Below are 26,959 nucleotides of genomic sequence, written 5' to 3'. Positions count from 1 at the left end.
AGAATTACCAAACAAACTCACTCACATCCTTTAATCTCAACTAAATGGGGGGGGGGGGGGGAGGGGGGAACCAGCAAAGCAAAATCCACCATCCAGGCTTTGTTCAATATTTCAGTAATGAGAAATGTCTTTGGCAAGAAAAAATTCCTCACGTCAAACTGGATATGACCTGTTAGAGGAAGAGAAAAGATTTTACAATCTTTGATAAAAGCACAGTTATTCAGGCCCAAGTTCACCAGGTCTGGCATAAGCTATGAAAGGACTCCTGTAAACTGCACAAAAGGCAGACTTTTGTGCCAGATGAGATTGTTCATCTCATGATGAAACAGCAATAGCAGAAATTACTAAAGATGTACACAACATTTACATTATTTTCCTCCTCTTTGACTCCACGTTGAAAAGATGGTTAACTTCCTTGAGATTTTTCATCTTTCGGTGAGAGTTAAGAGACCATTTTTCCTCCATCCTTGTTGAGTTTTGTGCAAATAAAAATGTACACAGAAATGGCTCTGAGTGTGAAAATGCACATAAAAATATGCAAAATATCTCAAAAATCTCAGGGCTAAAACTTTATTTAAAAGTAAATTCATTCACATGTAAGAATGGCTAGTTTCTGTACAGCAGGAATTGCATGCCACAATAGGATGCTGATTTATATTTTTATTATTATTATTATTATTATAATTTTATAATTTTATAATATTATTATTATTTTATTATTTTATTATATTTTAATTATATTATAATTTATATTATATTTTTATACTATTTTATGCTACTTTATTCTACATTTCATGCTGCATTTTATTTTATTTTATTTTATTTACTCAGGTTTTCTGGCCATTGACTGAATCAAAGATTCACTTCATTTCACAAAGAAGAATGAAGTAAGTGAAAAATTATGGTCTGGAAAGTGCATAGTTTCTTTAAAATATTGCAACTCTTGCAGACTCTGGAAACAGCAACTGGAAGAAGCAATGCTTCTTTCCTCTCTACACTGCCTAGTATTTCATATTATAATGGGATCAAAATCTACAAAAAGGGTCTTTGCCAGGTTACATACTAGAGAGTTAAGTAAATACCTGGAAGAAGAAGATGAGAAGTATAGGATACTATCTTTTCCTTCTCATGCTGAGAATTACTGAATGTAACACTGAAAGGAAGAACTTACTATTTAGTGCTAGGCCATTGTTTCTCCTAGTCCCATCTACAATCCTGTACCATCTTTTGTTCATATCAATTTGTGTGAGCTTAAATTATAGAAGGATAGGCTTTCATTGAACACTGAGGGAAACTTCTTAATGGCAAGTGCAATTTGACAATGAAATCACAAAACCAGGTCCAAAACATACCACAGAAATAATCCATTTTGAGACCGCTTTAACTGCTCTAACTCAATGCTACACAATTCTGGGAACTGTAGTTTTGTGAGACATTTAGCCTCCTTTGTCAGAGAGCTCTGGTGCTACAATCAACTACCAATTCCCAGAATTCCCTAGCACTGAGCCAGGGCAGTTAAAGTGGTCTCAAACTGAATTATTTCTGCAGTGTGTTTTGGACCTTAGAGAAAGTGTGGGAGCTCCTTTGCAGGAGGTCTTCAACCAAAATGCCATTCGATGGGGATTGTTGAAGCTCTGAATTGTCTTCAGGATGCAGGGGATAAAACTGAAAATGTTATTTTTTGGACCAGATCTTCTTGACCACTCTGGCTGGTGAACTGAATAAACTTTGCTACAAAAAAAAAACGTTTTCAAGCTCCAATAGGACAAGGGGTTGATACTAAATGGCCTACAATGTCCCCTTCCATGTTTATCATTCTAGTATTATGCAGTATTAGCGATGGGACCAACCTGGCCAATGTTCACTGCTGAGCCAAGATGAGAGGCACCTGGGCACTGTCATAGCGGCTGCTTTGCATGGGATTGGTCCTCTCGCCTGTGCGGACGTTGAACATGGGCAAGGTGGAGAGGGGCCGGGGCACATCTCTACTGCCAGCCATTTGCCTCAGTTCCTCTGTGTTGTCATGAATCGTGTGATGATGTACCATCTGGATGCTGAGGAAAACAAAAAAGAAAAGTTGTTGAGAGACAGGGAAGGAAAACCTGAGTTTTTCAGAGCTTCTTTTAATGGATCCCATACATAAAAACTAGCACATGCAAACTTTAAGCATTTTGGCACCCATAAGTGGATGGCCACATTATCTTTCTGATGAAGTGGGTCCAAAATTAATGTTTATACAAAGGTCAGTGCTCAGAGTCCGTTAGGATGCCAGTAGGGATACATGAGAATTTAATTTTAGTTCAATTGGGATAATTTTCAATTATCCCAACTGAACTGAAATTAATTTTCAGTTCAATTTTCAAATTTCTAATGAATGTGGGAGAAAACAAAACAAACAAGATCATCCATCTGGGGACAGAGTTTTTGGTGCTTAACTCTTCATTACCAGGCACTATTGAACCCCTGTGTTCATTACCATGTTACTTATGAATTAGAGTTTCTGCTTCTTTTTCTGCTGAGAGGGTCCTCATCTTTAATACCTGTTCAGCAAACAAGTACAACATGGGCCCCTCTAAGCTTGCGAGTAGCTATACATCTTGAAGTGTAGCCAGTAGAGATGGATGAGAATGTTATTTCCATTCAGTTTTTCCAAATCTACAAACCTCCACAAGTTTCTTCATATAAAAGATGGCAGGGGGCTTCTCTTTAGGTGGACAGAACTGAGTGTGAGCCAACTATATGATTTTTTTGCTTTCACACCATCCTTATTGTCTGGATGCAGTGAAAGACAGGATGTGGGTGAATAAACTGAGGCTTAATCCAGACAAGGAGAAAATGCTGTTGGTCAGTATGAAAAGAAACCTGGGGTTGGGATCACAGCGTGTTCTGGATAGGGCTCTGGATAGGGTTGCATTCCCTCTGAAAGACCAGGTTTGTAACTTGGGAGTGCTTTTGGACCCAGTGCTGCTCCTGGAAAGCCAGGTTGCTGTGGTGGCCAAGAGTCCGTGCCCAGTTTGGGCTGGTGCACCAGCTATGCCCTTTACTGGGGAAATCAGATCTGGCCACAGTAGTTCATGCCTTAGTCATCTGGCTGCCTTTGAAAAGTGTTTAGAAGCTGCAACCAGTGAAAAATGAAGCACTGAGTGTGTAAGTTTAAAGACCATATAACACTAGTATTGTGAGAAATGCATTGGCTTCCAAATTCCTTCTGAGCTCAATCCAAGGTGCTGGTTTTGACTTGCAAAGCCCTAAATGGCTTAGGACCAGGATGTTTAAAAGACAGCCTTCTTCCATATAAGCCAGTCAGATATTTGAGATCTTCAGAGGAGGCCCTGTTGCATGTCCCAACAACTCATGAAGTTAGGTTGATAGGTAGATATAACAGGGCCTTCTCTATAGCAATTCCCCAACTGTGGAACTCCCTACCCAAGAAAATTATACTGGTTTAATGTCTTTTAAGCTTTTGGTGCACCACCAAGATAGTGCTGTGGCCTTTATTGTCTGAAAATGATCCATTTTAACTGTGTTAAAATTGGATTTTAGGACTGTTTTAGGACTGGGCTTTAGGGCTCCTAAAATTTTTAAACAGTATTTTAATGTGTTTTGAAAATGTTTTTACTTTTGTATTGTTTTTTATTTGTTCATCACCTCAGGGAGTCCTTGTTAGCTGGCTGGCAATACAGAAATACTTTAAATAAATTAAATAAATAAATCCACCCTGCCCACCCACACTCCATTTCAGACATTGTTATATGCATTATACATCATTGCTCCTTGTCTGGGAAATACTTTCATTTATTTGGTTAATTACTAGTTTCAAAAGTTCTGAAAATGTTTGGGAGAGAAAAAACCCACAACCAAACCAAGTAGCAAGGGGACCAGAGATGTGAGTTAAACTTCAGGGAGTGTGTTCGTGACATCATAGAGCATTAAACTGACATCACAGAATACTCAGCTGTGTGCCTATGGCAACCAGCTAAACCAAGATACACAAAACACCTCAGTGAAATAGACAGGCTTTATTTGCCTCGCAGCAGAGTACCATCAACTTGGGATCCTCCATGCTCCCAGACATCCAATTTTGAAGTATTGCTGAGGGAGCTTCAAAAGAGATATTAGACGAGAGACACTCAAAAGAAAGCAGCTCTTCATTCTGGACCCCCCACTAGTCAAGGCAAGAAGTGGGTGGCCGAATGAACCAACGAGTCAAGCCGTGAACGGAGATCATAGGAGCCACGTAAGCTGAGAGCCGTGGTAGACACGTGTAGACCGTACAGACTGATAGGAAGTAACAAAGGAGCAGCTTTTCTCCTGTGTTGATTTTCTTTATATCAGCAAAGGAAGGAAGAGGGGAGAGAGACTTTTCCTTCCAAATAGATACCAGGACAGGTCCAAGTTGCCAGAAACAACTGATACAACAAAGAGCTAAACTGGAGGTCTTTTCAATCTGGACCACATGATGGAGTCAAACAAATTTCCAGAGGATTCTCCGATAGGAGACTCTGACTTGGATTCAACCGACGTGGACTCAGCTCCAGGATCAGAAGATAATGAGCCACCTGATGTTTCTGAGAATACTCAGTCAGCAGATTCTGTGCAGTCCCCTACCTTAGTGGATCCTTCACTGATGAGAGGCAGACGCCGTACTAGAACAAGCAGAGTCATGGCTCCCAGTCCAAGCCAAAGGGCTGCTCGGCAGCTTAATCAAACAAGAGCCACTGCACCCAAGCTGCCAACCACCAACCTTTCCTTGCTGATCTTCACAGCTGTGGCCACCTGCCGGAGGAGGTCTGGCCTCTCCATGCAAGCTCTGAAGAAAATGTTGACCAGCATGGGCTACGACGTGGTCAAGAAGAAACATTATTTCCTTAGGGCCATCAAGAACATGGTGGACAAAGGACAGCTCTGGCAAGTGAAAGGGAACGGAGCCACAGGTTCCTTCAAGGTCAACCCTGACTTGGGGAAGAAAAAGCACCAGCCAAAGGTGCGAGGAAGAGGCCAGAAGGCAAAGGATTCGACTAAGAAAAAAGATGGGGCAGCCAAGCCTAAGAATGCCAGGAGCAGCACTGCCAAGAAGCAAGGGAAAGTGGAGTCCTCCAAGAGAGTCTCCAAGAGAAGCAGAATCCCATCCCTTCAAGCTGTTCCAAGTCAGGTCAAAGTGTGAAGGATGCCTAATCTGTCCTCCGGAGTGACTTCTGCATCCTAAGAATGAATAAAACAACCCCTGTATTTAAAATTCACCAGTGTTTCTCTCTGTGTGATTTTTTTTAATTAAAACAAGAAGGTGGAACATGGAACTCCAGGGGTGGAGATTAGAGATGAGTGAATATGTGTGTGTGTATGTTCACATGTGCAAGAGGAAGGGAGGGTGAGGTTGAGAGAGAAAAATAGTTGTGCAATAAACAGGTGAAATTCATTGGAAAAACAAGCATTAGAGGTACCAGATTTACCTTTGGTCTATCAAGTAAAACGTACAGCTAATATCACAAAGTGAAGGCAGAGGAAATGTAACAGAGAAACATAATACCATTTAAAATTAAATATCAGAAAAGGGAAAGAAAATTATTTATTACCTAACTGGACTGAAACAAGGGAAAGCTTTCATGTTTGTTAATGATAAGGCTCAATCAGCTTCTCAAGAAGCCAATAAAAAGACATCAGACACTGGAAATATAGGGATCTTTTAACCTGTCTGCTAAAATGGATGCAAAGATTTTATAGTCCACATTGGTAAGGGAAATCGGCCTATAGTTTTTTATATTAGTATGATCTTTTTCTCCTTTGGGGATGACTGTTATCAATGCTTCTTTCCATGTTTCGGGAATACCGTGTTTGTATATTTCATTTATTGTTTGCTTTAATGGTTCTAACAGTTCTTCCTTTAATTTTTTTTATAATAGATTGCTGATAACACGGTGTCAAACTGCATTATTTCAACAGTGCAGATGCAGCCTAAATGTGCACAACACTCACTTTACTATAGTTTTTAATGGGGTTTTCAGGCTATGTGGCCATGTTCTAGAAGAGAATGCCATTCTCTGAAGATGCCAGCCACAGATGCTGGCGAAACATCAGGAAAAAAACCTTCTAGAACATGGCTAAATAGCCCGAAACCCCACAAAAAACTATAGATGCTGGCCATGAAAGCCTTCGACTCCACTCACTTTACTGTTGCCATATCACCAGCATGTGACTTCATAGATCCCACACATATGTCACAAATGACTAGGAGTTAGCTGGCATTGAGGCTTAATTGTTCTCATGTCACTGTCATGTGTTTTAGCCATAGTTCTGTTCCATGCCATATGCACATTAATCTGCATTTTTTTCAGAATTATTACTGTTCAATGTATTTAAATGCAGGTTGAGGCTCTCTTATCTGAAATGCTTGGGAACATAAGTGTTTGGGATTTTACATTTATTTTGGAATATTTGTTTTTAAATAATGAAATATCTTGGAGATGGGAACCAAGTTTAAACTTGAAATTCATTTATGTTTCATATACATCTTACAAACATAGCCTGAAAGTAATTTTCCACATAATATTTTAAATAACCCTATACATGAAACAAAGCTGTTGTATACTGAACCATCAGAAAGCAAATGTGTCACTAGCACCATGGGGACGGTTTTGGATTTTGGAGTATTTCAAGTTTCGGAATTCCAGATAAGGGATACTCAACCTGTATTTTAATACATATTTAGATTGTCTCTTGAAACACATATTTAAATGTATTTTATTTAAATACTCCTTTCAACTGACAATAACTATGTCACAACATTCAAAGACCACAGTCTGGGGGAATACTGTATCTAAATTCTATCTACACACCACTATAAAATGTGCAAATCAAGTTATATTTGGCATTCACATAGTCTCAAGTAGAAGAGCCAGTTTAGTGCAATGGATAACAGCAATGAACTATGACTGGGAGACCTGGATTCAAATCCCACTCAGCCATGAATGTCAGTCATATTATCTCCTTGTGTCATCATATTATCTCTCAGCCTAACCTACATTACAAGATTGTTGTGATGATGAAAATGGGAAGGAAAACCAGATATGCTTTTTGGTTAGATTTTCAACACACAGGAAGACTTCAAAATCTTTTTAAAGCACCCTAAACTGGGACCAAAAATATAATGGAACCAGTACAGCTGAGCATGGCACAGGTGTAAACTAAGGCTGAAATTCATGACTGCAGTTATAAATGCATAATTTATAACTTATTTGTATTCATGTTTCCTACATACATAACAGTGTAGGGAATACATAGGGATTGTAAAAGCCCCACAGTTGTGATTTACCTGGCAGCAGCTGCTGTGAATGATAGGGGACTGTTCTTCTATCATCTGGGATGCAAGAGACTGACATTCTGAGACAACATGGTGTAGTAGTTTGAGACTGAACTGGGACTCTGGAGATAAGGTTTGAATCCTTGCTTAGCCACAGAAAGCCTCCGAAAGACAGTAGCATCACTGGTTGGTGTGGACCGCAGTGAATGACACCACAGAAGGATGGTGGCACCCCAGAAGGATGGTGACACCAGGCCAGCTCTCCAGACTTTTTGGGCCACACAGACCCCATGTGGAGGGACTCCAAACACTGTGGCTGCTCCCCAGGGTGTGAAGGGTATTTCCATCAACACATGCATTCCCACACACCCCACATACAAAGACTGACATTCCCACCCCTTTGCTCCAAGAAGGAACTGCAACAGTGGCCCTGCTTTTGACTGTCACACCAGAAATCACTTCAGGGAGGAGGTTGGGAATGTGAGTCTATTGCGTCTCAATTACCAGGAGAACAGATCCCTATTTCTCACAGCAGCTGCTGCCCAGTTAATCAGGACTGGGAAGGGGCATCTGGCCAGGAGATACTACTTGACTACATAATTATGATAGTTACATAGTTAAGTAGTTGATCTAGAATACTGGACTACGTTTCTGTCTACTTGTCACCACAACACGCAAAAGTAGCTGGGCAGATTTTCATCCAATTTGGAGGAGATGTTTGCGATGATCTGACTTAAAATATAGGCCATATGATTTACTAAAATGATCACTTGGGGACACTGGGGCACCCCAATTATTTTGTTTCCTACAGAGCAGTTTGGCACATCATTTGAAAAATTTAGATCAAAAATATTTTTAATACTTCTGTTATGCTATTTGAAATTATATAACTATATAAAGAAAATACATTTAGAGAGATTTTTATATATCTAAATAAAGTTCTACTATACATATGAAAATAAAATTTAAGTTTCAATAAACAAACAGTGGGTTTTCACCAAATTTAATGGGGGTACATAGCTCACTTTGGAAGGGTTGTGGGCAAAGACTCCGATTACTTTTCATTCCGATTATGGTGTGCTTGGTATCAGATGGGTAGAAGACTGCTTTCTTAAAGGCAACTGAAACCAATGCACATTTTGAGGAATGGTTGTGCCCCAGGAGAGATAGATCTCCTCCAGAACAATAAAAAATGAACAGTCGTTTAAAAATGGTTAATGATTATCCCAAACAGCACTGGATACTATAGCTGGCATAATGTCTAGTCCCAGATAATTCAGAAGCCATCTTCAAAGGCAATCTCATGTATAGCACATTAAGGTACTGTAGTCTAAGCCACAAGCTGTGATCATCCACTGATATCTTCAGCTGTGAGAGGGCATTATTCACAAAGCCACGGCAAAACAACCTGCACATATACTGCTTAAAACTATTATTACATCATAATATAAGCTGGGCTCAAGGACAAGAAAATGTCCAATCCTTATTGTTATTGCAGTGTGCCTTCAAGTAATATCCAACTTATGATGACCCGGCCTAAAGCAAACCTAATATGGGGTTTTCTGGGCAAGATTTGTTGAGATGGGATTTGATTCTGAGGCTGAAAGAGTTTGATTTGCCCAAGACTTCACCCAGTGGTCCACAACAATACAACACTATCTCACCAAATAGTAGATGGGTAGGGGGGGAGAAAATTAACTGAATGTCCCTCCTTTTTCCCTTCTGTTATGCCAACAAGGAACCCAGTAGGGTTTTGACTTTAAAGGATTGTCTTGCCTGTAAACAAGTGGTTTTCCATGACTGAGCAGAAATTTGAACCCTGGTCTCCCAAGTCCTCTATGCACTGGTGTAGGGCAGCCCAGAGTTCCCTAGCTCCAGGGCTTCCCTTACATTCCCCCATTGCAAAGGTCCTCTGTTCAGATGCCCAGCAGCTGGCCGCATGCACATCTTGCTCTGCTGCCCAATGCAGTTGCCACCACTGCAGGTCACTTCTCTCTGAGGTCAGAACAGGGTGTCCAGCTTCAATCACATGCTTGGATGCCTCGTTCTGACCTCAGAGCAAGGGAATGGTGGCACCTGGGTGACAGAGTGAGACCCATTTCACACAACCTCCTGGTATTGGAATGGAGGGCTCTGAATATTCCCAGAATATCTAGCATAGATAGTAAGTTATTTTAATGTGTGCGAACAGTGTTATACTCCAGTTCTGGTGCTGAACAGGTTGGCCATCATTTGGCCTGTTTGCACCAGAACCAGGGTGTGAACCATGCGTTGTTTGGTCTCTCCACCAAGAGGATGGGGAAGTCTGTTTTATTTGACCTGGGCAGACAGCATTCTGGCTCTGATCTTACTCTGGAAGATCTCAAGGGAAGACTGCAGCCACTATTGCACTGGACAGGATACCACTTCAAGAGGCCCTTTTCCAGGAGTAGTAGCCAGTGGGTAGTTTCAGAAAAGCATGTACGATGGACATACTAAAGACAAGAAGCTCCTTGTAGCCTTCTAAAAACACTTGGTAAGAGGCCAGTCAAATATGAGTAGGGGGCACAGTCACCTATCGTCTGATTCCAATAAGGTTATTTTGGCATCTGAGCTAGAAAACACCCCCCCCCCTTTTCTAGTTTGAAGATGAATGGATGGTCAGAGAGATAGACTGATGAAACACACAAATGAGATACATGACCCAGTTGTTTTGCACCCCATACTAAAAAAAAGTTGCAACAAATGTGCATTTGGAGACTCTTTTAGACCTTTCTCATGTCTTCTGAATTAGAATCGCCCTGGTCTCCCAGGTCCAAATAATAGGCACAAAATTAAGTCAGCTGAAATTATGGCAATTTATTTATTTTCCCTTTCACAGAGCTTCAGCTGTGGAAACTTCCTTCCATCAACATAGGACTGCTCAATTCAGAGGGATCTGATTGCCTTAGTTTGCTCTTCCCACTCTTTGATTTTCTCTGTTTCCTTCTCTTGGAAGTTTTCTTCTTCATAAAAGCTGCCATTGACTTTCTCTGCCTCTTCCTCTTCCTCCTCCATCTCTTGTTCTTCCTCCTTTTCATTGCCTTCATCATCATCGCACTGATGGCATAGGAGCCTGTAAGTCCATGGCCAGTCAACTTCTTCAACAAGCCCTTAGCCACCAAGGCCCTCAAGACCCTTTTGAAGTAAGTTTTCCTCTTCTCAAGATCATAGCCGGTGGCGGCAACACTCTTCTTCAAAGCCTGCAGGGATATCCCAGAACGCTTCTCGGTGGAGGACACCACCTGGAAAATAAGTTTGGAGACACCGCGTTTGGGCCAAATATATTTCCACGGGAAAGAAGGCTTGTTGGGCTCTTGACTTTTGGCCATTGACTTAGATTTTGGCCTTAAATTTAGGCCAGAACAGGATGGCTTAGGTTCATCAAAGTCCTCATTTTCTTGTCCTTTTGGGATGAAGACGTCTGAAGATGATGATTCAGAATTTGCGTCATCTGAGCAGTCTGTATTTTCCAAAGGGAAAGCCAATGGAGTTTTGTTTATGGTACCCATTACTCCTCAAATGTGGCTTCAGTTGCTATTTCATCACCTTGTCCTACATTCCAAATACTTGCTTAGCTTATCTCCTTTTATCTTCTGTTAAGTTCCCAAATCCTTCAGAGTTCAAGGGCCTTTGGGTGAGATGTTTTTCCCAAGAGACCCTGGTTGGTGTGCCTCGGGTGAGATGTTTTTCCCAAGAGACCCTGGTTGGTGTGCCTCACACAGCAAGGAAGATGTTATGTGAAATCCCTGTGCAAGGCAGTTGTGATTAGGTCACCAACCTTTGCTAGGAGTTGGGGGAGGAGCTTGAACTAAATGGTTGCCATGAGAACTGTCTGGTGAATTGTGGGATCACAGTCACCCTGTGATACCTGTGTACATCTGCATCTGCATGGATACATCCTTGGTGATGGCCTTGACCATAGCATGGACTAGATACTTTTTAAGGCAATAATTCCTAGAATTCTCCAACCAGCATGTCAAGTGTCCATGCTTTCTGGGGGATTCTGAGAACTGTAATCTAAATGGGGGGGGGGGATTCAAAGCATGAAATAGAGATTGGTTGTGAGAGTTTGATCAACAGACAGAATCAATCCATCCAATAACTACAGCTCATAACATTACATACTGTATATACTCATGTAAAAGTCTACCATTTTTAGTCAAAAATTGATCCTAAAAACCTGGGTTGACTTATCCACGGGTCAAAGTACATAATATACTTTAACTCTTATCAAAAAAAGCAATCATCCCCTGGTGAAAGGTGAGAGCTTAATCCCTTCTCAGAGCATCTAAATGAAGCATCAACCCCCTCTACTATCTCATTCATCCAACCTTTAGGGTGAGCAGAAATAGTTATGCTTGTCCAAAAAAATTAAGTTTTTAGCATCGTTTTCCTTTGCTTCATCCTTTACATCTTTTGTTACACGCCACTAAGTTTTACCCTCAACTTATCCATGAGTATCAAAATCCATAATTTTGGCCCCAAAACCTGCCCTTGACTTATACATGAGGTCAACTTATAGTCAAGTATATATGGTAACTCTATGGCAGTTTTCTCCAACTCAGTGTCCACTTTATGGTTTAGACTTCAATTCCCATGACCCCATCACACATGACCATATTGGCTGGGAATGATGGGAGCTGTAGTTTGGTCCACCTTAGACAATGCTTTCCTATGGTTAGATCCATATTTAGAATAATATTGTTTAGTTTTACAAGACCTCCTCACTTTTGCAAGGATGCAATACAAGGTGCAAAGAAATACAAGGTTGGTGAGACTGATATGGGGAAAGAGATCTCATAAATAATGGCTCAGTGGGAGAAAAATGGATTATGATGTCACATTTTTAGAAAATCAAGTGTCAGTGAAAATACGAAATGCTCATGTGAAAACTCAACTTACTCTGAGGTCTTCAAGTCCCTTTTGTTCCTGAAATGAAAAAAGCTGGGGTTAGATCCAAAGGAACAAACTCTTTTCTTTCTCAGTAGTAATTCCAGAACCTGGAAAATTATTTCTAATTATTATTGGTACTTCTAGAATCCATTAACCTGGCTAGCAGTCTCTAAGAGCACCAAAATTAATTTTCCCCATCTCTGGACTTAGAACCATGATAGGACAATACTGCAGCTGATCCTGTTTACCAAGTACAGACCCATTTCACGAGTACATCAGTTTCTCGTATTTGCCTTTGGGGAGATTTAATTTCATCAGTGGCATCATTCCACCACAGAGAATGGATTAAAGAATACTGAGTCAGTATGTTTATAAAATTATTTCACTGGCAGGCAAGGGTACTGAATGCTCATTGTTACCAAGATATCATTGTTGCCATAGAATTGTTTGGATACTTAATTTGTAGAATTAAAATCACAGATCATTTCAAAATCTAGGTTGTAGGTAAAAATAAATTTAAGTGAAATGTGCACCTTCTGCAAAACTCACCCTCATGTGATGGAGACGGTGGTAATTGTAGTCCAACACATTTGGAGGGTGCCAGGTTGGAATATCCCTTCTATAGTGTTGGGCAGCCACCTCATTTTAATACAGCCTTAGTTCGCTTCAATCAGGCCTCAGAATTTCTCCAAATTTGACTTAGCATTCTGGAGTCTAAACTCACATACAAAATACATGAGATTTCTGAAGAAGGCTCTAACGCTCCTGTTTTTTGTTCTCATGAACACAACCTTTACCATTTAATGTACTTTTTTTTTCTTTCAGTATATTATTATTATTATGCTTTATTTATTTAGTATAGAGATGAGTGGGGTCTAAATACCCTAAAGGCATCAGATCCTATGTGAACTTGGAAGCTAAGCAGGGTCAGTACTGGTTAATACTTGGCTGGGAGACTGCCAATGAATACCAGGTGCTGTAGGTTATATATCAGAGGAAGTAGCAAAACCACCTCTGAGTATTCCTTGTCTAAGAAAACCCTATTAAATTTGTGGGGTCACTATAAGTGGACAGGTGATATGAAGGCACATACACACAGGCAGAGATGGGTATTCTGCAGCCCTCCAGATGCTGTTAGACTGCAACTCCCAAAATTCCTTATCATCAGCTATATTAAGTTTACTGGGTTGCACTGGAACAACATCTGAAGGACCACACAAGTCCCACCTGTTTAAATACATACAAGGCTGCTTTGGGGATTGTCTACCTGCTCCCACACATAGCAAGCCAGAGAATAATACTGGTCTTGAACTTCCTTGTGAGGACACATGCTTAACTTACACGCCTTCTCGTCTGCAGCACATAATGTAGGCCAGGATGAGACAGAGAAGAAGCCCCAAGAGGAAGGGAAGGAGGAATGTCAGCAAGAAGTCATAGAAGAATACGCGATCAGAGACATCATCTGGAGGATCAAATTCACTGCCCTCCTCCAATATCCCATCTCCATAGATAGGCACCGTGACATTCTTACTCATGGGGCCTGTCTGCAGAATGTTAAAAGGGAAAAGACTGGGAGAGTGAACACCTTACTCCAAGTATTTTTATGCATCCTTATCCCCAATGTCTCCAACATTTTCTCTCACCAAGGTAAGGTTGCACCAGTCAATTTGGAATCGAGGGCTGAAGCTGTCATAACATGAAATGATGGGCTGTTGCTCCAATTTGCACCGAAAAAGGTTGCTAGGGGACTTGGCCTCAGTTAAGCACTCTGTGAATGGATCCTTGGAACCCACCTTGACATAAACCCTGCAAGGAAGAAGGAATGAAAAAACACAGCATAGTGAGAAAAGAAAATGTAACTGCCCTAAAGGAATCTTGAAAAATCAACAAGCAGGGCAAAATCTTGACTGTAGTTTTCTAAAATTGTTTTTTGGACTACAATTCCCATACACTCTGGGAACTGTAAACTGCAAAAAGTGAGCCTTTGGTATCTGCTGGGGTCTGGTTCCAGTAGCCACCCCCCACCCCAGCGGATACCAAAATTCATTGATGCTCAAGTCAGATTAAATACAATGGCATAGTAAAATGTCCCTTATATAAAATAGCAAAATCGAGGTTTGCTTTTTGGAATTTATATATATTTTAAATATTTTCAAGACATGAATGTTTGAGTCTCTGGACAAAGAACCCATGGATATGGAGGGCCAACTACAACTATTCCACCTTTCACCGCATAGCATTTAAACACTCACACACACACACTTCCATTTCCATAGCAAAGAATCTCTAATCCCTTACCCTTCCTTTCTGTTTTCAATTGGCAAAGGTACACGGCCTCCCCGGTCCAAAGCTGAGGTAATATTGACCACAGTCAAACCTTCTTGCTCCCACATGCTGTCCACAGCTTGCTGAAAAAGCTCCTGAGAATCTATGGGTAGCATTTCCTCCACATCCCAGTTCTTCACCAAGAAGTCAGCTTGATATGGCATCTCTCCATCTACACAGAAACAAGGGACAACAGGAAATTAGACTGCAAAGAAGAAGTACCACAAGAACCAAGCTAGACCTCCAGGCTGGCTGCAATCGCTTCAGCCCATCTACCCTCTGTAAGGGCATCCTCTGTAGGATGAATTATTTAACACCCCCCTCTATATACACACACAAAATAAAATGAGTCTCCTTGTCACTTGACAAGTCTATGTCTTTCAAAAACCCTTGAACTCCCTGCACATGGGTACAGATATGTCAGACCTCACAACCTCAGCCAGGAGCATCACTAAGGTGGTGCAGAGGGTGTGGGTCACACCAGGTAACACTGCTTCCCAAGCATCTGCCTATTGATAGAAATGGTCTGTGATAATTACTGTGTGCCTTTAAAATGCTGAAGAGATAGTCTGAGTGGGACAAGATTAAGTGGAAAGAGAAAGTAGAGCCCTCGTGTGTGAGAGAGTGTGTGTGCGTGTGCGCACATTTTTTTAAAATGTATGAGTGTATTAATACAGTCGCCCTCCATTTTTGTGGAGGATCCATTCCAGACCCCCCCCCCAGTGAAAATGGAAATCCACCAATATTCAAGCCCATTGGTTTGAGTCTTGCCATGCCTCTGTGTGCACGCACTCCATTTTATGTCCCTCCGTTTGCCCCTCACACATAATCAAGGGACGCGGATTCAAATTCTGCACCAGTGGAGGGACAACTGTACAACGTATTACCTTACATACCTACAATTATTTACTTCCTATTACAAAACTGTGCTCACCTATTAATGAAATATACATACATAATATTTCCGTTATATATTGCCCCTCCCATCCACTGTGAGAACGGTATTTCCTGTTCCTTTTTCTCTCATGTGGAAGATCATTTTAACTGTTTCCTTTTACCCTTCCTCTCCTTAACAAACTCAGTCATTATTCTCCAGTTACTAAGCAAACCTCTTCTTTCAACTGATCAAAATAAAGCATTCTTTTTCCCATTATTAAGTCAAACTCTGATATATTTTGTTTCCTTCTATTATCTTTCTCTTTTAGTATTTTTTTTAAATCTTACCAAATTTGCACTTTAAACATATGAAACTATGTACATGTAAATGCATTCAGGCGGTGCACATGATGTTGCAATTTAAAAGTATAACTTTAGTTTTGCTAGCTGTTTTATGTCATGACTACCACAATTACATACAGGAATTACAATTTATAAGTAACATTAGTACAACAAACATTGTAAGGATTCTGCATGGTGTAGTATGGTATGGGAGGAAGTTTAGGGGAGAGAGTCACACCATAAGTTACAACACCAGATGATGCCAACCCTAGTGATGCCACTGACCTCAGTTCAAACAATCTCTCTCAAAATACAGAGGCCTGGGATAACCCAACTTGACAGCTCTGTTCTGAGACAGAGGCAGAGCAGATGAAGTGGGGTATAAAATGTTATTCCAAAATGAACCCTGTGGGAATCTTTATGGTATGATGGTAAAAGAAAAAATTGACATACAAAGTGCTACAACAACAGTTTCTACAAAACCTGGATTTACCAACCTACTGAGACACGAAAATTACCAGCTATTGTTGCTGATGGTCATTCATACATGTTATATCTGTTATATCTCATTCTATACACTTTAGGAACTGCATAAATGGATTAGACAAAGGTCACTGGATGCAGATGATGGAAGTTGTGGTCCAACACAATTGGGTGTGCGCCAGCTGGGAAAAGCTAATCTGACCTCACATTTGGTTTCAAAAATTGGACAGATGCCCTTGGCTTTTCTTCATAACTTGCCACTTAAGCACTCACTGGCTTTGTACAAGATTACATAATGCAATATGCTTACCTCTGATCAATGTATCTAAGCATCACCACATCTTGTAGCAATCAATTCCATACCTACTTTGTTAGGTGAAGAAATATCTCCTTTTCTCTGTTGCCAATCAGTTTTTCTTTTATCCTGCTCCAATATTACAAGAGGAGGTTGGGGGAATCTCTGTCCACACACTGTTCAAAAATTTATAAACCTCTTACATTGATCTTTTAGTTGTATGTTTTACTGAACTAAAAGACCTCAAGTGTCCCAATGCAAAGTCTCCCAATGCTTTGATCATTTTTCCCCAGTACAGGTCCTATTACATCCTTTTGAGATGGTGCAATAATATTCTAAATATAACCATGTAATAACCTGGTACAAGGACATGAGATTCTTGCTGTGTCTTTTATTCCCAAGTTTCTTTCGTAATACTGAATATGAAGTGTGCACTTTGTGATACAGCATCACATTATGCCTGGGATTTGCAGTCTGCAAACCCCATGATTCCATAGGATAGAACCACAGCAGTTAACGGGGAATCAAAGCATTATAACTGTGTAGTGTGAATGGAACCCTAGTCCCAATGAAAACAGTGAGATGCCATTCTGAGCCAAGCTGCATAGGAGTGAGTTGTAAATAGCCAAAATTCTGCATCAGACACATAGCTATGATGTTGTGGCTTTATTCCATCACTCAATCTGACCCCCAAAATTCAGACAGTTCTACCAAGGGATGGATTTTCATGGCAATGACAAGTGGGGCACTGAAGCTGTCTTACTCCTTTCTGCCAATAAGTGGCAGTGCAAAGAACAGAAGCAGAGAGCTGTTCCAACTCTCATCACACCATTACTCGCTGGTGGAAGAGGGCTGGACACATAATCCTTCAGCGTCACACTCACCAACACCGCAGGTCTCCATCCTTTGGTATAGCTGCCTGGATTTTAAGGTGGGGTTTGGGAGCATTTGCAGTCATGGCAATGGTCTGTTGTTGTTGTGTATCTCCAAGTCATTTTTGATTTATGGTGACCTAAAGTGAACCTATTGTATGGTTTTCTTAGCAAGTTTCTTCAGAGGGGTTTGCCATTGCCATCCTCTGAGGCTGAGAGAATGTGACTTGCCTAAGGTCACCTGTGGTTTTTTAATACTCAAGTGGGGAATCAAAACTTTGATCAGCACAGATGAAGGGTATGAAAGTGAAATCATAGTGTCAGAATTGTCCAGTGTGACGGGGCCCTGGGGATGCCGCATACAGTAATTTTGTTTTAAACCATATCAGAAGCAGCATCTCTACTAAAGGTAAATTAGAAAGGCAAAACTAATAAAGAGGGGTGAGCATGCAGCACGTTTTGTGTGAAGGATGAAACAGTTACCTGGAGATGATAAAATATTAATGATCATTGTTTGCCTCACAGTTTCATAGGTGTACCTGTTATATGCCATCACCTGACACAAAGAAGAAAAGAAGACTTGAAGGCAAATAAGTAACAGGAGAATTTTCTTAATATATCCCACCACCCATCAAGAAAGAATATATATTTCCAGGAGGATAAACACGCCAAATACATATTTTCTTCTATAGACAAAATGGCTGCCACTGAAGACAGATTTATGGGCTGAACTCTAAAACGCTAAACTCATAGGAGTCTAACTCTGTCCTCTTTGGAGGTAGCCAAATATTTGGCATTAGAATATTTATGTATTCATGTATTTATTTGATCCATATTCCACCTTTTCCCCATGAATGCAACTCAAGGCAGCTAACGATGAAACAGCACAAAGATATAGAGTGAATAAAAGCATGAAAAATGTAAAACTCATTTTAAAAACTTAATAATAAAATGAAATACAGCATTTAGCCAGATAAAAAGCCTTCTGTACCAAGCAAGGTAAGTTGCCAAAGACATACCTGAACAATAAGGTCTTTGACTGTAACTTTGAAAAGTAACAAGGAGAGAACCAACCTAGCCTTCCTCAATAGAAGGGTTGCCAGGGTAAACACAGCAAATGGCTCCTGCACCTTTAGCAGTTGGGTAGAAGAGGAATTTTCAGCAGATGTTGCTCATTACCTAGTTGCATGACAAGCAGCACCTGCAGAAATTTCCTCTTCTGTACCATCATTAGAAGCACAGGAGCCATCAATCTGGCAACCCTACTTAAAGAATTTCTGTACCCTGGACTGGCCCCTAAGAGTGAATTTACATTATACAGTTACAGAAGTTTGATACCACTCTGACTGCCATGACCCCACCCTATGGAATCCTGGGATATGTAGTTTGGTGAGGCGCTTCTTTGATAGGAATTCTAGGCAATCCCCTGAACTCTATCACTAGAGCTCTCTAACAGGGAATTCTAAGTACCTTATTTAAACTGGCTGGCCTCAACCTCATTCCAACTACCTTTTAAACTGGATCATGATTCAGTTCAAAGCAGTTTAAACGAGCGTGGTTCCCACTTAATCCGAATCGCTGAAGCTATTCCGAAAGGGGGGCCATGCTCTAACCCATTTAACCCATGTCCTTTTTATGCTGTTTTTTCTGCTTTTTCGCAACTAAATTGAACCGAATCAGATTCGATTTCACAACTCGGTTTTAAATTAATTGCTTCAGCACAAATAGGAAACAGATGCGGATCGGAATTGGTTTATTCAAGAGGAAATGGATATCCCGTGCCATTTCAATACTACTAATAATAATGTATTTATTTATTTCCCACCTCTTCCCTTTTGGGGATTGAAGCGGGTAACAACAGAGGTTAATACAACACAAAATAATCAAACAGAACAAACCCTTAAATCCCCCCAACCCTCACCCTCCCTCCCTGAATAAAATTACCACAATAAAACCATATATAAATATAGATCACAATAACAAGTTAAAATCAATTAACACAAGGCGACAATGGTGAGATTTAATCAGAGAATCAGACTTGTTCTAGTTTGAACAAAGTTCAGTCTAGGAAGGCCCACCGGAAAAGAATTATTTTTATCGCCTTTTTGAAAGCCGCAAGGGAGGTCATTCCAGATTTTTGGAGTGGCAGCGGAGAAGGTCCTCTGGGAAATCATCACCAGTCTGGTTTTCCTTGACTGCAGTGAGAGAACACTACAGGGAAATTTTCATTTTCTCCCTCAGTGGGAGAAAAAAACAAGAGTAATTTGTTATCCTTGCATGTAAGGATAAAATAATTGAAGATGTACATCTCTATGACTCTCAGTTTCAAATGAAATGTAACTCATTACATGTAGCTTTGTTAATTGTGGCCCATTACATCTATACTTTGGACTGGACCTACAGTCAAAGAGAGGATTGTCCCTTTGCAGCCCTTCATACAGTAAAGGCAGACAGCCATACTACCAGATATATAAGCAAAAAAATATGGTTTTGAGGTAACAGTGAAAGCCTGATGTTTCCTCAGAAATATGCTGCACCTAAACCTAGGCTAATAATGCTCTCAAGGAATACCATGAGCAAAAATACAATCAGTCCAGAAGAGAATTATAAAATGTATAGGAATTGGCCAGTCACCTTGGAGTATTCCTTGCTTAAGAAGACCCAGTGAAATTTATGGGATCGCCATAAGTTGACAGGAAACACATACCTCAATTGCCTGTGTGCCAAGATCTTCATCTGTTGCAGACCCATACAGATACCCCATCTCAAAGGGGGTGCGTTGAATGTAGCGCAGCCACTGGGGCAAATCGGGGTGATGCAAAAGATTGGCATGGAAGGTGATAGGCACATCAGGAGGAAAGTCTGTAAAATTTCAGATCCAGATTAAGTTCAAACTGTGCTTCTGCCACCAGGGAAAGAGAGGTGTTATCAGCCACCCCCCCCCCCAAATCTTTGAAAGACTAGAAATTAGGTTACTTGGTCAAGACTATCCCAAACCCTGAATTTTAGGGTGAAATCTGAAACCTAGAGGTGCCACCTGTTGATATCACAGGGGGGATTTCAATTTATACCCCACCATCCTGCCATCAACTGTCTGGATTCCTCTATACGCAATCCCCAACACTGTGGCCAAATGTAAGGTTTCTACCCTTCAAGCCACCAAATGTGAAAATGTCCATATGCTCACTGCAATTACAAGAGTAAGGGCTTTCCCTGATCCCTACTCGTGCCACAATATAAAGACTTCCTGCTATCTCACCTCTGGACTTTATCACATAGGGGAAATCGTGGGGTTTAAATAGCAATTAACCCATGAAAATCGCACAATCTCGATTAACATTTTCACACACATTGCAGTTAAAGAGTCATTATCCTGGGAATAAACAGGCAATAAATAGCAACAAATCAGTCACAGGATTTCCTAGGATAATGGCACTTTAATCACAACGTCGTGTTAAATATTAATTGCAACTGTGTGATTTTCACAGGATAATCGCTGTTTAAACCCCCGATTTTCCCTGTGTAATAAAGGAGCTCTTCAGACCAGCCATTAAGGCCGGCCTGGGACAGAGTTGGGCATCACATTCAAATGATACATGCCCTGACTCCACCCCCCAGGGCGCCGTGAGGCTGCATGCCACTCCACACAGCGCACACCATCCCGGCGCTCCTCTGACGCTGCATCCAGATGACACAGCATCAAAGGAGTGCCATATAGCCAAGGCGCCACAGCTTTTGTGCCCTGGAAAGGCCGGCTCAGGGCCATGGTGTGTGGTTGCCACGGCCTCAATCCAGCTAGGAAAGGGGCAGCATCATGCTGTGCCTTAGGGACTGTCAGTACAGCCCCAAACTCCTCTGTGACACTGTGGGGACCATCTAAATGCCCTCAAGGTACATATGAGGATTTATGCAACCTCTGACCTCAATGGATACCACTCCTCTGTATTCAGTGCAGCCACCAGACACCTTGTCTGAATCCAAACACTTAGACAGATAGCATTTCCAGAGGCCAAAGATATATAAAAACAAAAGTTTATTTACAGAAGTTAAACATAACACAACATATTGCTTATAAATTTTTTTTGCATTCAAAAACCTCACTCAACTCAAACTCCCATCTTTCATTCCAACTCTAATCTAATTCATATCCCTCTCCAACTCTTTTCTAACTGCACTCTGCTCAAACTCTAGGCAAACTGACTCCCTATTCATACTGAATTCCTAGCTGTTATTCACCAACAGATTTATGCAAATCTCCTCCAATAAGCATTTCACCAATCAGCATTCACTTCAGCATTCCATTCCCTCCCCTTTCCTTACATTATATTCTAATATAAACAAACAACATTTTAAAAGACAAACCCATGACATCACAGCGAGCCCTAGTGATGTCACAAGGAACAGGGTGGGAGAGACAATGGCAGGATCAGACAAATAAAACCCGAAGTGGTAATAGTAAGAGAAATAATGTCTTACAAAGTCAGCTAGCTGAAAGGAAATTTATTTGTGTTAAATGTTTATTTTGTGTCATATGTTTTTGTTATATGTTTTTATTGTTTATAATAAAAAAAATATTTAGAAGGAAGGAAGGAAGGAAGGAAGGAAGGAAGGAAGGAAGGAAGTCTGGCAACCCTAACTAGGAATCATCTCTATATATGTGCAGATCCACTACGCAGGTTATTTAAGAAGAGCTTGGGTTAAATTCAAATGTCTGGGTTCAGCTCCACCATCTTTCCGACCACTTTTCTCTTTCTCTTACTCTGAAGGGAATGGCCAAGAAGGGATGATGGTGCTCCCAGCTTTTCAGGAATGGGCTGGAAAATGAGAAAAACAGAATATATGGAAGGGAGAAACAGGATGGGAGAACAAAAGAAAACAGTGTGTCTGTCTGTCTGTGTGTCTCTGTGTGTAGATAATTCAGAAACTTGGGAAATTTGGTTTTTTAGACTACACAGGTTATCGCATACGCTTCTGCCCCCAATCTGGGCATGAGCAAGGGATGCACGTAGCTGAGTGAAAACGCATTTTACTGCATGCCATACTGTCCTCAAGGTATCCAAATGCCATCGCCAAGTCTAAGCCGTCCACGATCAGGGCTCAGTTGTGTGATTTTTCTCCACCAGAAAGCTTCTGTCTTTCAAAATTCATACACCTGAGCCCTGATTGAAGACAACTTAGCACCGGGTGATAGCATGGGGATGCCTTGAGGATAGTATGGCATACAATAAAATGTGTTTTCACTTGGCCACTATTCACATCCCCTGCCCCTGCCCAGATCAGGGGCAAAAGTGTGTGTGATAAGCTCCTACAACTTTAAGAAGCACCCAAGAAGCATGGCCAGCGCTCACACTAACTAGGGGATTCTGGGAAATATTATTTTAAAATTACCCCAAGTTCTGGGACAGACTGCAGACAAGTTTTCACAGAGTGATACATAGGTACACTTTCATCTCTCCCCACCCCACCCATTATTGCCTGTAGGTCTCTTGATCCCTCAGGATTCCAGTCCTTATACCCAAAGCTTCTTCCCAGGACATCTCTTTTACCTTCCTATACTTTTTTCCTTCCCTTCCAAGTTCCTTAGAACCTAACGTTCCTATGTTGATCCTGGAACAAAGCTTTAATCCCCATGCCTTACGGAATTTCAGCCTGTAACTGAGCTGGAAAAGTTCCTTGTTTTGAATTACGGCTCTCAGAAGCTAAGCAAAACTAAATGAATTTACTTTCTGTTTACTCCTGTTGCCACCTCCTTTTCATTCCTCTGTGGTTTCTTCACTACATGTGGAGTACAGATTCCTCAAGGCAGGGATCTATCCTCTTCTTCATTATACTGACGGTTGTGGTTTGGAGAAAGACTTGGTCATACTTAGAGTAGACATAATGAAATCAATGCTCATAACTGAGGGTGCATCTACACTGTCGAAATAAGGCAGTTTGACACCACTTTAATCACCATGTCTCCATCTGGAAGAATCCTGGGATTTGTAGTTTTGTGAGATGCCAGCACTCTTTGGTAGCGAAGGCTAAAGACCATTTATCATTCTCTTCCCATGCACCTCATTTCTTTATCAACAGCCTCAAAGAGTACAAGGCACTAGCATGAGCCACAATGCCATCTAACACCTGAACCATATGAAATTCCTCCTGACTGTTCAGTGAAACCAGACATCCATATGTATAAATGCAACTAAAAAGTTACAGTTATATCACCAAAGAAATGAAGCTAGCTAGCTAGCTCTCAATAAATTCCAGCCATAATACAATAGAGTTAGACCTTCATTATTACAAAAAGTAATTAATTACAAGTAGCTAATTGTTTTTATCTAGTTTCTTTCAAGTTCAGATTTGGATCTAACCAAAGGAGAAGGAGAAGAACATAAGGTTAAGACAATGCACACAGATAAGCAATTAACTCTGCATGCAGATGGATAAACTGGTGGACAAAAAGAAAGGAGAGAGAAACCACCATCACAGGGACAATGACAAAACAGCTTTGAATATCTTACCTTTATCATCCATGGTGGAAGGAAAGGCATCCTTGAAGCCCTCTTGTTCCAGCTCATGGACAAAGATCTCCCCAACCAAAGCAGTGAGAGTCAGAACAGGGAGACTGTCAGCCAAGCCCTGGCTGAAAAGAAGTCCTAGTAGATGATAAAGCAGTGTGGGATTAACTCCAAAATCTTGATTTAACAATATTAAAGAGAATCACAGAGCTGGAAGGGACCAAAAGGACTAGCCAATCCAACCCCCTGCCATGCAGGAATATGTAGCTAATGCTAAGTTTCTCTATAGTCATACAATAATACTTTTGTCTAACTGGAAAACTTGCATATTTCTCCACTAAGAACACTACCCATGTTTTACAATTACCTGGCTGGGCATCTAGACTTTTTCAGCTTGAAATTCACAGAACACTTTGCCAGGAAAAGATCTCTTTTCCCCAAACCTGCCACCCATTCAAGCCATTTCAAACAGTATTTGTGCTGTGAAGTCAAAGGCTTTCATGGCCAGCATCCATAGTTTTTGTGGGTTTTTCAGGCTATGTGGCCAAGTTCTAGAAGAATTTATTCCTGATGTTTTGCTCACATCTGTGGCTGGCATCTTCAGAGAATGCTGGCATGGAAGAGAGAATGGAAAGAAAACCCTATGAAATTCATGGGGTCACCATAAGTCAACAAGTAACCTGAAGGCGCTTGTGCACGCACGCACACACACACAGTGACCCAGTCAGTAGTAGGCACTCACAACTACAGTGCCTAGTGAGTTCCTAGTGAGCGCCTTACTTCAGCAAGTTCTGATACACAACTAAGTATTTTCCTATTTCTTGGCTGAGTCTACCCTTCCCAGGCACCTATGCTTCCCACAAAGTGGAAAACCTTAAAGGCTTAGGCCTTAAACTTGGATTCTAGAACGTACAGTACTTAATGTCTCCAGGACTTCATGACAGGCCTGCTAGTTGCCACTAATGCTCAGGAATCACAGGACTCTTGGAAGAGGATGTGTTGTTCCTATGCTGAAGCGAAACCCAAGAGCTCACAGCTCTCAGGCTTAGAGGACATAGGATGTGGGGGCCTTAGATTCCCCAGTGGTGTCTGGGCCTGGAGTCTACTTTGTTGAGACCACTGGTTTTTCACCATCTGGGTCTGCTTCCAAGCTCCTGGGTCATGACAAATCCCAGCATCAGAGAGGTGAAGGGTGCAGAAGGTTCCTTGAGTCTAGAGAGCGGGAAACCAAAGGAAGACGATTCTCCTAGAGATTGGAGGTCCACTGAGGCAGATTCTGATTTTTCCCCTGGACCATAAGATTTCTGATCTAAAAACTGTCACAAGAAATAGAAACAAAGGCCAAACAGCACAAATACATAGTTTTTTGTGGGTTTTTCGAACTATGTGGCCATGCTCTAGAAAAATTTATTCATGTCATTTAGCCTGCATCTGTGGCTGGCATCTTCAGAGAATGCAGGCATGGAAGAGAGTGGGGGATCTGGAATGGATCCTCTGCGTAAGGAGAGGGCCTGCTGTATATGTATACACACACACACACACACACACAGAGAGAGAGAGAGAGAGAGAGAGAGAGAGCATTTCTACTCTGATTAAATTCAGATTTTGCCAGCAGTTAGTTAAAAAAAAGATTCAAAGATTCCACAAGTAGGTTGAACAGAAGCACTGTCTCCACCTGGTAAAATCTAAGTCCTCCTACAACTGTGTTTTCACGCAAACACTTCTACTCCATACCCTCCAATATTCCACAGCTGAAAACCAAGATACATGTGGCCAAGCAGCATCACAGTGTGGTCAAGATGGCAAAAGCTATTAATGAAGAAAAAGAAGCAAGCTAGGAAAGGCTGCAGCAGTTTGCTTTTGCCTAATGGGAACAGCAAGATATTGCCTCTTCTCCCCCTCCCCCAGTTAGTTGAGTACAAAAGTAGTTATGAACTCAGTTTGCAGCAGGCAAAGTAAACTAAGGGCAAAGGGGGAAAGTGGAGGGAAGCAAGGGAAACTGGGACATCTTTAAAGCTGAAAAAATGGGACAGCAGAGGATTACTCAGGAGTGTCCCTGCCTAGTAAGAACACTTGGAAGGCATGCTACTTTTTTGTGTTACTAAAAAATTTCCACTTGAGTTTGAGGTCCCTTCATTTTTGAATTTGTTGTTGTTGCTGCTGTGTGCCTTCAAGTCATGTCTGACTTATGGTGACCCCGAGGCAAACCTATTGGGGTTTTCTTAACAAGTAGATTCAGAGAGAGTTTGCCATTGCCATCCTCTGAGGTTGAGACAGTGTGACTTGCCCAGTGGGTTTCATTTCTGAGCTGGGAATTTCTGAACCTTGGTCTCCAGAGTCACAGTTCAACACTCAAACCACGACATCACACTGGCTCTCACCCCATTTGCCCATGCCAAAGTTTTGAATAACTTGAAAGCCTATGCACTCCTTTAATTTATGCCCCTTTAATTTTGGCCAAGAAAATATATAGCTGCCTCTGTCTTGTCATCTCCTTTTCCCTTCAAGAAAACATGGCAACACAGCTGTCTCTGCTCCAAACAGCCAACAAAAGAGACAGCAGACGGACACTAAAATTAGAAGGTGTCCGTGAGTGGCGATGAAAAAGCCAACAAACTTTCTGGTCCCTAAGAATCTGAAGCATTCACGTCCCACTTTACAAAGTTTCCAAAGAGATACAGGAGAGTGAAGTTAACTTGTACTACAAACATGTTTGTATGAGCAACAACAAAGAGTTACTCGTCTGCTTTTGAATGAAGCGTATGATTGTGTTGCCATTAATTTAAAAGAAGTTTAAAATAGCTCTCAGAGTAGTGTGTTGCCTGAGCCCCTCCCTTAGCTCTTTGGGGTCTTAAAATTAGCCCCCATGCAACAGGCAGTCTTCTCCTCCAATTCCTACAAATAGGTGGTACAGAGAAAATGCACAAGATCAAACTCTCACCTCTGCTCCAACATAGAATTTACAAACAAAACTTGCCTGCGAGGAAGCAGTTCCAAATCAGGCACTGTCCTGCCATCTTGCGAGAAGAAAGATTTGATTGACAGAGGCAGG

The 26,959-nt window shown here is 41.2% G+C and overlaps 3 protein-coding genes across 3 annotated transcripts; 1 reads left to right on the top strand and 2 right to left on the bottom strand.

Annotated features, from left to right (window-relative positions):
* Window positions 1-58: 58 nt before the first annotated feature.
* On the bottom strand, window positions 59-26,959 carry SGCA (sarcoglycan alpha). Its single transcript, XM_042470988.1, has 10 exons — window positions 26,885-26,959; window positions 23,911-24,045; window positions 20,112-20,266; window positions 17,888-17,960; window positions 14,510-14,708; window positions 13,855-14,017; window positions 13,553-13,755; window positions 12,221-12,247; window positions 1,851-2,054; window positions 59-169 (listed from the first exon to the last, which is right to left on the bottom strand). The coding sequence occupies exons 1-9, from the start codon at window positions 26,922-26,924 to the stop codon at window positions 1,862-1,864; spliced, it is 1,188 nt and encodes a 395-aa protein (XP_042326922.1). The 5' UTR covers window positions 26,925-26,959; the 3' UTR covers window positions 59-169; window positions 1,851-1,861.
* LOC121932398 (histone H1-like) lies at window positions 3,999-5,240 on the top strand. Its single transcript, XM_042470986.1, has one exon. The coding sequence runs from the start codon at window positions 4,457-4,459 to the stop codon at window positions 5,162-5,164; it is 708 nt and encodes a 235-aa protein (XP_042326920.1). The 5' UTR covers window positions 3,999-4,456; the 3' UTR covers window positions 5,165-5,240.
* Window positions 10,116-11,329, bottom strand: LOC121932399 (spermatid-specific linker histone H1-like protein). Its single transcript, XM_042470987.1, has one exon. The coding sequence runs from the start codon at window positions 10,825-10,827 to the stop codon at window positions 10,162-10,164; it is 666 nt and encodes a 221-aa protein (XP_042326921.1). The 5' UTR covers window positions 10,828-11,329; the 3' UTR covers window positions 10,116-10,161.

This window comes from Sceloporus undulatus, chromosome 6 (assembly GCF_019175285.1).
Source record: "Sceloporus undulatus isolate JIND9_A2432 ecotype Alabama chromosome 6, SceUnd_v1.1, whole genome shotgun sequence".
Classification (NCBI taxonomy): domain Eukaryota; kingdom Metazoa; phylum Chordata; class Lepidosauria; order Squamata; family Phrynosomatidae; genus Sceloporus; species Sceloporus undulatus.
The sequence above is the reverse complement of the archived record's forward strand: the minus strand, read 5'-3'. Positions and strand labels throughout refer to the sequence as shown.